Consider the following 11,977-nt stretch of genomic DNA (forward strand, 5'->3'; position numbering starts at 1 on the left):
TGATGGAAGGATGGTATATTTGGAAGGATGTGGTGATAGATGGATGGTGTGATGGAAGTATGGTGTGATTGAAAGATTATATGTTGAAGGATGGTGTGATGGAAGGTATGGTGTTATGGAAGGTTGGTGTGATGAAAGATGGTGTGAAAGGTGGATGGTGTGATGGAAGGATGGTTTTATAGAAGGATGGTGTGATGAAGTATGCTGTCATAGAAGGATGGTGTGATAGAATGATGTTGTGATGGACAGATGGTGTGATAGAAAGATGCTATGATGAAGGATGGTGTGATGGAAGGTTTCTCTGATGAAGGATGAATAGATGGAAAGCTGGTGTGATGGAAGGCTGGTATGATGGAAGGATGGTGTGATGGAAGGATGCTATGATGAAGGATGGTGTGGTGGAAGGATGATGTGATGAAGGAAGGATTGAAGGATGATGTGATGGATGGATGGTGTGATTAAGGATGGTATGATGGAAGGATGGTGTGAAGAAGGATGGTGTGAAGAAGGATTGTGTGATGACGAATGGTGTGATGAAGTACGGTATGATTAAGTATGGTATGATGAAGGATGGTGTGATGTAAGGATAGTATGATGACGGATGGTGTGATGATATGATGAAGGATGGTATGATGGTGTGATGAAGGATGGCTTGATGAAGGATGGTGTGATGGGAGGATGGCGTGATGGAAGTATGGCATGATGAAGGATGATGTGATGGATGGATGGTGTGATTACAGGATGGTGTGACGAAGGATGGTTTGATGCAGGATGGTTTGATGCAGGATGGTGTGATGAAAGGATGTTGTGATGGAAGGATGGTGTGATGGAAAGATGGTGTGATGGAAGGTTAGTGTGATGAAGACTTGGTTCGATTAAGTAAGTTTAGATGAAGTACGGTATGATGAAGTATGGTGTTATGGAAGGATGGTGTGATGGAAGGATGGTGTGATGGAAGGATGGTGTGATGGAAGGTTGGTGTGAAAATGAATTGGTTTGATTAAGTAAGTTTAGATGAAGTATGGTATGATGAAGTATGGTGTGATGGAAGTATGGTGTGATTGAAAGATTCTATATTGAAGGACTGTGTGATGGAAGGATGGTTTGATGGATGCATGCTATGATGAAGGGTGGTGTGATGGAAGGATGGTGTGATAGAAAGATGCTATGATGAAGGATGGTGTGAAAGGTGGATGGTGTGATGAAAGGATGGTGTTATGGAAGGATGTTGTGATGGAAGTATGGTGTGATAGAAGGATGGTGTGATGGAAGGATGTTGTGATAAAAGGATGCTATGATGACAGATGGTGTGATGGAAGGTTGCTATGTTGAGGGATGATGTGATGGAAAGGTAGTGAGATGGAAGGATGGTGTGATTGAAGGATGGTGTGATGAAAGATGCTATGACGAAGGATGGTGTGGTAGGTGGATGGTGTAATGGAAGGATGCTATGATGAAGGATGTTGTGATGGAAGAATGGTGTGATGGAAAAATGGTGTGATGGAAGGATGGTGTGATGGAAGGATGGTGTGATAGAAAGATGCTATAATGAAGGATGGTGTGAAAGGTGGATGGTGTGGTGGAAGGATGGTTTTATGGAAGGATGGTGTGATGGAAGTATGCTGTTATAGAAGGATGGTGTGATAGAAAGATGCTATGATGAAGGATGGTGTGATTGGTGGATGGTGTAATGGAAGGATGGTGTGATGGAAGGATGCTATGATGAAGGATGGTGTGATGGAAGGATAATGTGATGAAGGAAGTATGGAAGGATGGTGTGAAGAAGGATGGTATGATTGAAGGATGGTGTGAAGAAGGATGGTGTGATGACGAATGGTGTGATGAAGTACGGTATTATTAAGTATGGTACGATGAAGGATGGTGTGATGGAAGGATTGTGTGATAGAAAGATGCTATGGTGGAGGATGGTGTGATGGAAGGATGGTTTGATGGAAGGTTGGTGTGATAAAGATTTGGTTTGATTAAGTAAGTTTAAATGAAGTATGGTATGATGAAGGATGGTGTGATGGAAGTATGGTGTGATTGAAAGATTCTATGTTGAAGGACTGTGTGAAGGAAGGATGGTTTGATGGATGCATGCTATGATGAAGGATGGTGTGATGGAAGGATGGTGTGATAGAAAGATGCTATGATGAAATATGGTGTGAAAGGTGGATGGTGTGATGGAAGGATGGTGTGATGGAGGGATGGTGTTATGGAAGGATGTTGTGATGGAAGGATGTTGTGATAAAAAGATGCTATGATGAAAGATGGTGTGATGGAAGGTTGCTATGTGGAAGGATGGTGTGATGAAGGATGATGTGATGGAAGGATGGTGTGAATAATGGATTGTGTGTTGAAGGATGGTATGATGAAGGATGGTGTGATGAAAAATTGTGTAATGGACAGATGGTGTGATGAAGGATGGTGTGATAAAATATGGTGGGATGAAGGATGGTGTGTTGAAGGATGGTATGATGAAGGATGGTATGATGAAGGATGGTGTGATGAAGGATGGTGTGATGAAGGATGGTGTGGTAGGTGGATGGTGTGATGGAAGGATGCTATGATGAAGGATGGTGTGATGGAAGGATAGGATGATGGGATGAAGGATGGTGTGATGGAAGCATGGTATGATGAAGGATGATGTGATGGAAGTATGGTGTGATGGATGGATGGTGTGATGAAGGATGGTATGATGAAGAACGGTGTGATGAAGAATGGTGTAATGGACGGATGGTGTGATGAAGGATGGTGTGATGCAGGATGGTGGGATGAAGCATGGTGTGTTGAAGGATGTTATGATGAAGGATGGTATGATGAATGATGGTATGATGAAGGATGGTGTGATGAAGGATGGTGTGATAACAGATGGTGGGATGAAGGATGGTGTGTTGAAGGATGGTATGATGAAGGATGGTATGATGGTAGGATGATCTGATGGAAGGATGGTGTGAATCGGAAAAGTGTCTCAAGATTTCTTTGAATTAGTCCCTTTAGCCGTACATTATTTTGCTTAGGAATTATGTAGTAAGATCAGTGTAGTTGAAATGTTTTTTTTAAATCCTGTATTCCGTTACTCTAAGTGGCTCAACACTTGAATATGGAATTTGTCTAACATCAAACACTCTCTTCCCATTGTCTTCAATCCCATTCCCACTTTGATGTAGAATATACCTTTTTCTGTGAGAAAGAGTCACTACTAGTTTCACACACACACACACACACACACACACACACACACACACACACACACACACACACACACACACACACACACACACACACAGACACACACACACACACACAGACACCCACACATTCAAGCACTTGTGCCCGCACACAGACAAGAAACACACACACAATTGTTATACAGCCGTCTCAGTGAAAACAGAAAGGGGATTTGACTGGGGGGGGAAATAAAGTATACAACGCTGAATGTTAAAAAGTGTGAAATTGAATGAGTGTGGTGAATCAACAGAAATGGCCGTGGGTGAGGCTTGGCCGGACAGACCAATCTGTCGTAACTTTTACTAAGCCTAGTCGCATCACACAAACAGACACTAACACAAGCTCTGACACTCACCTTGTGCATAGGGCTATAACGTGCTATAATGTGTGCTATAATTGCCTCGTCCCTTGTATTCTTACGGCCTGGAAATTGCTGTACCTGTCCAATGGCCTTAGGCACAACAGGCACAATTATCGCTTGGCAACCAAACTCTCTCCTTGCCAGTGGGGGGCAGGGAGAGAGGGAGAGAAGACAGAGTAAAATGAGTGAGGGTGTAGAGAAGGGAAATGAGAGGAGAGGAGAGGAGAGGAGAGAGGAGAGGAGAGGAGAGGAGAGGAGAGGAGAGGAGAGGAGAGGAGAGGAGAGGAGAGGAGAGGAGAGGAGAGGAGAGGAGAGGAGAGGAGAGGAGAGGAGAGGAGAGGAGAGGGGAGAGGAGGAGAGAGGAGAAGAGAGAGGGGATAGGATGAGAGAGGAGAGGGGATGGGGTAGGGCACGATTGAGTGTGTGTGTGTGTGTGTGTGTGTGTGTGTGCTTGCGTGCGTGTTAGCAGATAAAGTATAAGGTGTTTCATGGTAGGCAAGAGGAGAGGGAGTTCCCAGATGATGGAGAAACAGTGATGCCAGAGCAGTCTTGGTAGTTACAGTATATCATTATTAACTGTAAAGGTAATGGTTCTTCTATAGCCAATCCTAATGTTTCATGTTTTATGATTTCTTAGGTGTTGTTTTTAGTTATCCTGTTTTTATTCTTCACGGAAGACTTTTATAACTTCCGTCATATCAACACAGTAATTATAAACTGGGTTGTTCGAGCCCTGAATGCTGATTGGCTAAAAGCCGTGGTATATCAGACTGTATACCACAGGTATGACAAAAACATTATTTTTACTGTTCTAATTACGTTGGTACCCAGTTTATAAAAGCAATAAGGCACGTCAGGGGTTTGCAGCAGGTTGCCAATATGCTAAGGGCTGTTCTTAGGCACGACACAACGCAGAGTTATTGCTTAATTATACAGCAGCAATTACGTGAGTGAAGTTTTGGGTTGTTTAGGTAGAAAAGCATCGTTAGACAATTACTTAATTGGAGCTGGGACCCAGCTGAGAGTTCTGCCTCTTCTATGTACAGTCATTATATGAAAACAACAGCTGCCGTGCTTTGTTGTTATATCATCCATCTGATGAAGGACCGAACAGGGATCAGTATGTGTGTTTTATTGTGAAGACATTTTAACATACTGTATCTGTCTGTGTGTGTTGTGTAGGATGGATTTGTTAATGTCTTTGTACTTTAAACATGTTTCTCTCTCTCTCTTTATGTCTCTCTATGTATATCGCTCTCTCCTTATTGCTCTCCTTCTCTCTCTCACAGGATGGATACTCTCAGTATCACTTTGTCGGTTCTGCCTCTACGATAGAGAGAGACAGACAGAGACCCTACTCCTCCTCTCGCACCCCTTCTGTGTCCCCCGTACGAACCTCACCCAACAACCGCTCAGGTCAGAGTGTGTGTGTGTGTGTGTGTGTGTGTGTGTGTGTGTGTGTGTGTGTGTGTGTGTGTGTGTGTGTTTGAGAGAAAGAGAGAGAGAGAGAGAGAGCTGTCCCTTCTTGTCACCCTGATAAACTCTTCCCTATAACTTCCTGTCCCTTAACCAGGCCAATGAGCCAAAGAGCTATAGGAGTACATTAGCATTATCCATTAGCAACAGCGCTAACCTGCCTATGGCTGTGCTTCCTTCACAGTGGGTTTAGCATGGTGATGAGGCAGAAAAGTGCTTTTACTCTCCCTGGCTTAGTGGACTCTTGAACTGACCCTGGCCTCAACTTCAGAGCAACCAGCTTCCATGCCTAATGGTGTGTGTGTGTGTGTGTGTGTGTGTGTGTGTGTGTGTGTGTGTGTGTGTGTGTGTGTGTGTGTGCAAAAGCTTTTCCAGGTCATTGGTAAGCCATCACTTTTTTTGTACCACTCTATTGCTCCTCTCCTACTAAGAACTGAGATGGTGTAGCTGGTATTATAATGCTGTAAGTGAGTGTGTGGTATAGTAGTGAGTAGGGGTGAAGTTGAACATGATGACCTAAGTTGGAAGAGGATAGGAAAAGATGAGTCGAACTTTGAATATTGTCGTTGAAAAGCAGGAGCTTTGAGGAATATAGAGACCCTGCTCTCTCCTCTATCCCTCCTCTCCACACCTCTACTTTCATTCCCGTTCTCCCTCTCCATCACCCCTCTATTTCTCTCTAAACCTGCATTCCATCATTCACTCCTTCTTCTGTTCTCTAGTACATGCTGTTCTGTATCTACTAGAACCATGTTCCTCTGAGGCTGATCAAAGCAGATTGAGAGTGGGAGGAAGGGAAGGATGGAGGGGGAGAGAGAGAGAGAGAGAGAGAGAGAGAGAGAGAGAGAAAGAGAGAGAGAGAGAGAGGTGGGGCAGTCAGAGAGAGAGAGATTTTATTTTATTGAACATTTATTTGAACAGGGTGTCAACACTGAGACCGAGGGTCTCATTTCCAGGTGATCCCTGGTACACGAGACACATTGAGACACAATAAAAAATACACATGCATACATACATGTTAAAATACACACACACACATGCCAAAAACACCATCACAAAGAACAGTTCAATTTCTCAGCTACTAGGTCCTCAAACAACACTCAACTGCCCGAGAGGCTCCAGAGCATCACATTTTAATGAGATCTGCAAATTGCAATCTTAAAAACTAAAGGCGGATTTACCTAATTCGGTGGTGCCATCGAGGAACCTCAAGAGTTAACCAACCCTGTGAACATGTTTTGTAAATCATGTTTTTATACTTCAACAATGAAGTTAGGTCAGTCGGAAAGCTTGCGTCGTAGAGCTTTGTAAACAAAGAGGGAGTAAGGAAGTGACCTATGGGTCTTTAGCCAATCCCAGCCAACCTTTTGATCCAGGATGCAGTGATGCGTATTAATACGGTCACCTGTCATAAAGCAAAGGGTGCTGTTGTAGACAGCATCCAAAGGTTTTCACCTCTACGGGAGCGGTGTCCCTCCACCGGTTGAGCTAACGTGCACTAATGTGATTAGAATGACGTTGTAAGTAACAAGAACATTTCCCAGGACATAGACATGTCTTATATGGGCAGAAAGCTTAAAGTCTTGTTAATCTAACTGCACTGTCCAATTTACAGAAGCTGTTACAGTGAAAAAATATCACGCTATTGTTTGAGGATGGTGCACAACAACAAAAAACTTTTTTCACGGCAACTGGTTTGATACATTCACCTCTGAAGGTAAATAATGTACTTACATTCTGTAATCTTGCTCTGATTTGTCATCCTGAGTGTCCCAGAGATAAAATATAGCATAGTTTTGTTCAATAAAATCTATTTTTATATTAAAATGTAGGAACTGGGTTCTACAGTTTGAACCCCTGCTGATTCTATTTGGAGTTTGTCAAAATGATATCCAAAAAAATTGATTTTTCGGGGTTTCTTAAGTTGGGGCGGGTTGGTTAAGTTAACAGTTGAGTTCAATTTAGATCAGTACAAATGTCTTTTAGTCTTTGATCCTGGCATCAACCATTCCAGGTTATTAAGATCACCAAATGTATGAATAATTCAGAATTAGAATAGTTAGACAGAAAATCAGACAATTTTTGCTAAGAGCAATTGGGAGAACATGAATCAGTCCAAGGCCACAGCTCTGGGATTTCAGATCAGATGGAGTCTGTAACACAAACATGCTATGATCAGTAGGTACTGTAACCCTCTATATGAAATAGACATGGAGTTGGCTTAAAATGGTATACAGTGATTTCGGAAAGACTTCCAAAACAATGTACGTTACAGCCTTATGGTTAAATGGATTGAATAAATAAAAAATCCTCAGCAATCTACAAACAATGCCCCATAACGACAAAGCGAAAATAGTTATATATTTTTTTGGCAAACGTATTAAAACTAACAAATAGAAATACCTTATTTATTGTACTTAAGTATTCAGTCCTTTTGCTATGAGACTCGAAATTGAGCTCAGGTGCATCCTGTTTCCATTGATCATCCTTAAGATGTTTCTATAACTTGATTGGAGTCACCTGTGTTAAATTCAATTGATTGGACATGATTTGGAAAGGCAAACACCTGTCTATATAAGGTACCACAGATGACAGTGCATCTCAAAAACCAAGCCATGAGGTCGAAGGAATTGTCCGTGGGAGCTCCGAGACAGGATTGTGTCAAGGCACAGTTCTGGGGAAGGGTACCAAAACATTTGTGGATCATTGAAGGTCCCCAGGAACACAGTGACCTCCATCATTTTTAAATTAAAATAGTTTGGAACCACCAAGACTCTTCCTAGAGCTGGCCACCTGGCCAAACTGAGCAATCGGGGGAGAAGGGCATTGGTCAAGGAGGTGACCAAGAATCCAATGATCACCTTGTGTTCCTCTGTGGAGATGGGATACATTTCCAGAAGGACAACCATCTCTGCAGCACTTCACCAATCAGGCCTTTATGGTAGAGTGGCCAGACGGAAGCCACTCCTCAGTAAAAGGCACATGACAGCCTGCTTGGTGTTTCCCAAAAGGTCCCTAAAGACTCTCAGACCATGAGAAACAAGGTTCTCTGGTCTGATGAAACCAAGATTGAAATCCTTGGCCTGAATGCCAAGTGTCACGTCAAGAGGAAACTTGGCACCATCCCTACGATGAAGCATGGTGCTGGCAGCATCAAGCTGTGGGGATGTTTTTCAGCAGCAGGGACTGGGAGACTAGTCAGGATCGAGGAAAAGAATAATGAAGCAAATTACAGTGAGATCCTTGGTGAAAAACTGCTCCAGAGCACTCTGGACCTTGGCCTGAGGCGAAAGTTCACCTTCCAACAGGACAACAACCAGAGCCTGGACTTGAACCCATCAATCATCTCTGGAGAGACCTGAAAATAGCTGTGCAGTGACGTTCCCCATCCAATCTGACAGAGCTTGAGAGGATCTGCAGATAAGAATGGGAGAAACTCCAAATGCTGGCGTGCCAAGCTTGTAGCGTCATACCAAAGAAGACTCGATGCTATAACCCCTGCCAAAGGTGCTTCAATAAAGTACTGAGTAAATGGTCTGAATACTTATGTAAATGTGATAGTTCCATTTTTTATTTGTAATACATGTGCACTTTTTAGAATAATAACGTAACAAAATGTTGAAAAAGTCAATGGGTCTGAATACTTTCAGAAGGCGCTGTAGATACAAGATTGCTTAAAAACTGTGCCATTTGGTCTATTCCTCATTTGAGCATGTGGATTAACACAAGACTCAATATAAGGTTATCTGTTTGGCCCAAGGACTGATATCCCATCCCTTTTTAAATTCCTTTTCAATGTTAGCACTCAGTGTCCAAGCTCCTCTCCTGTTTGGGTGCAGACTGTCCCTTTCTAGGAATTGCGGTTACTCACAAAACTGAAAATCGAACGCTTTTTCAGAGCAGAATCCTGATTTCATCCAGGAATACAGTGCATATAGGGGGTATAGCGGGGGGACAGGACAAGGGCCTCCGTTGGCTCAGTGGTCCAAAGTCTCGGAAGTACGACAGTAAGGCAGCTTCAGACGGATGGATATGGGTTAAGGGACGCATGTTGTCGCCCTTTTATTTGATGTTGGCAATCACTTGCCTGGCATCGGAGTCTCTATGACCAGAGCGGGCTCCTAGGGCCACACAGTTCACTTCCAGCGGTTCAAAGAGAGTGAGTGGATCCCTGGGTGAGATAAATGTTCAGGGCTGAGATCTGAGGAGAGAGAGAAAGAGAAAGAGTTCATGTATGCGAGAGAAAGAGATGGAGGTTGTTCATGTTTGAAAGAGAGAGAGAGATGGGGTAGTCCATGTTTGAGAGAGAGAGAGAGAGAGAGAGAGAGAGAGAGAGAGACACTTTCAATTTAGGAAATGTTCCCAATGGTACAACTTGGGACAAAAAAAGCAGCGTCTCTGATGGATTTGGTCTAGCAGTGAATGCATCAAAAGAAAAAGTCTGCAAAGCATTTTACTCAATAAAATAATATTCTCAAAAATAAATATTCCTATCCAAATCTGGTGCAAAATATTCAATAGTGTAATTAGACCAATTGAACTATATGGAAGAGCGGTATGGGGTCCAACCTTTATTTACGATTAAATGCATTGGGAGACAAATTATCCTAAATATCCAAAAGAAAGTACCAAATAATGCATTCAGAGAGGAACTCAGAAGATTCCTTTGAATTGGAAATATAAAGAAAACAATACTAAAATGTTGGCACCATTTGAAATTAAGCCCCCTTAAAATCCTTACAATTCAAAACGCTGGAAACCCAAGAGCTGAACCCTGAAAAGAGTCCCTTATGTCAGCTGTTAAAACCATTAAACAACCCTACTATCCAAACACACAGGAATATCTATCAACTTGTTACAGAAACTAAATCCTCCTATTAGACTAATTGGGAAAATGAAACAAAAACACAGAATGAACTAAATTGCTATCTGACCCTCAACAGAGAATACTAATTGACAAAATAGCTCTAGTCTCTCAGAGATACAAAACAGAAACTGATCCTGACCAAATAAAGGCTCAGCGATTACCAAAAGGGAGACACACAAAGACATGGCTAACCCAAGAGGAGTGTCTATGTGGTCACTGCACCACAGGGCAGGTAGAGTCAGAGATGTACATTTGTCCTCTACTGTAAGAAATACTCCCAAATAAGCGAATATCTTTTGAAGAAAATATCTAAATCAATTCCCAACTTTTGGGCATTTACCAATGACATAAAGCTGTGAATTATTCTGGGTGAGGGAGAAAACCAGATATGGATTTCCATAGCCTGAAGGACATCCCATAAAAACACTAAACAAACAACACAAAGAGGTATCTATCCAAAATGGAGATGTATGGGTAAACCACTCCTCCAATCTATTTTGGCCCAATAACAAAGAACAAACAGCAAAAACATATACATGATCAAATACAAGTCAAATACAAGTCTTGGAATCAGCTATTAAAGACTATCAGATCACACTGGATTCTCCAATTACATTCAATGAACTACAGGACAAAATACAAACCCTCCAACCCAAAAACGCCTGTGATGTTGATGGCATCCTCAATGAAATAGTAAAATATACAGACCACAAATTTCAATTGGCTATACTAAAACTCTTTAACATCATCCTTAGCTCTGGCATCTTCCCCATAATTTGGAAACAAGGACTGATCACCCCAATCCACAAAAGTGGAGAGAAATATTTGACCCTAATAACTACCATGGGCTATGTGTCAACAGCAACCTTGGGAAAACCTTGGGAAAAGCAACCTTGGGACTCTTAATTTCATCAGTGAAAACAATGTACCGAGCAGATGTCAAATTTTTATAAAATTATAATAATAACTGTACGACAGACCACGTATTCACCCTGCAAGTCAATTTGGCATGAGGGTCTGCTGTACAAACTGATTTAAAGTGGTGTTGGGGGAAAAATATACGACATTATAAAAACCATGTACACAAACAACAACAAGTGGTTGACGAACACGGGACTCGATCTCCCAGGAGGCAGCAGCAACGATACAGGAGGATGGCTTAATGGTTTCTGGCTCGGTACCTGTGTTGTCTGCGGTGAACTGACGGGAGAAGGTGTCAGGCTTGGTATTCTTAGATCTGGGGCGAGAAAGGTTATACAACCTGCTACTGGGGAGGGGAGCGCCAGGCTGGAAGTCAATGGCACAGTTGTACGAGCGATGAGGCGGCAGAGATGGGGTGTGGTGCTTATGGAACACGAGTTCAACTGTGATACTCTGGAGGAACAGAAGACAGGTCCGGGGGTTCTGGAATGGACTGGGATACAGGCAAGGCAGGTGGAAGAACAGAATGTAGACATTTGGAATGACAAAATGTACTCCATTAGTAACCCTCCCGGTGGTCCAGTCAATCTGTGGGTTGTGTAGTTTTAACCATGGATGGCCCAGAACCAGAGGAGAACAGGGACTGTCAATTATGTGGAAACTTATATTTTCTTGGTGATTACCAGAGAGACGCAGGATGACTGGAACGGTTCTCACAGACATGGGAGAGAAGCTTACTATTGAGAGTGTAGGCATCAAGAGGTGAATTAAGAGGAACAGTGTCCGGGCCCAACTGGTTGACAACACCTCGGTCCAAAAAGAGGAAAAGCCTGACTCTGCCACACAAGGTTGGCCTGGTCTGGTGGAAGATGGGCAGGCAATTTGACCCAATAGTATTTTCCCCATATCACCCGAGCCTCTTCTTACTGGACGCAGGGAACAAGTGGAAACCAGGTGACCAACCTCGCCACAGTATAGACAGCTCCTAGTATCGGCACGCCGCTGCCTCTCCTCTGGAGATAGACGGGTACGGCCGAGCTGCATTGGTTCAGGTTCAGAACATGCCTGGGGTTGGGATACAGTCTGAGTGAGTGAGTTCATGAATGCCTCCTGAAGAGGCT

At 42.9% G+C, this 11,977-nt stretch overlaps 1 protein-coding gene across 1 annotated transcript in view; it reads left to right on the plus strand.

Moving 5' to 3' along the window:
* Positions 1 to 11,977, plus strand: part of LOC110490910 (catenin delta-2-like) — a 616,290-nt gene that overhangs the window by 597,042 nt on the left and 7,271 nt on the right. Inside the window, exon 22 of the mRNA XM_090199252.1 lies at positions 4,882 to 5,008. Coding sequence (XP_090055378.1) covers positions 4,882 to 5,008 — 127 coding nt within the window. The remainder of the gene's footprint in view (positions 1 to 4,881; positions 5,009 to 11,977) is intronic.

The sequence above is a fragment of the Oncorhynchus mykiss genome, chromosome 15 (genome assembly GCF_057628025.1).
Source record: "Oncorhynchus mykiss isolate SJ-2025 chromosome 15, ASM5762802v1, whole genome shotgun sequence".
NCBI classification, from domain to species: Eukaryota; Metazoa; Chordata; class Actinopteri; order Salmoniformes; family Salmonidae; genus Oncorhynchus; species Oncorhynchus mykiss.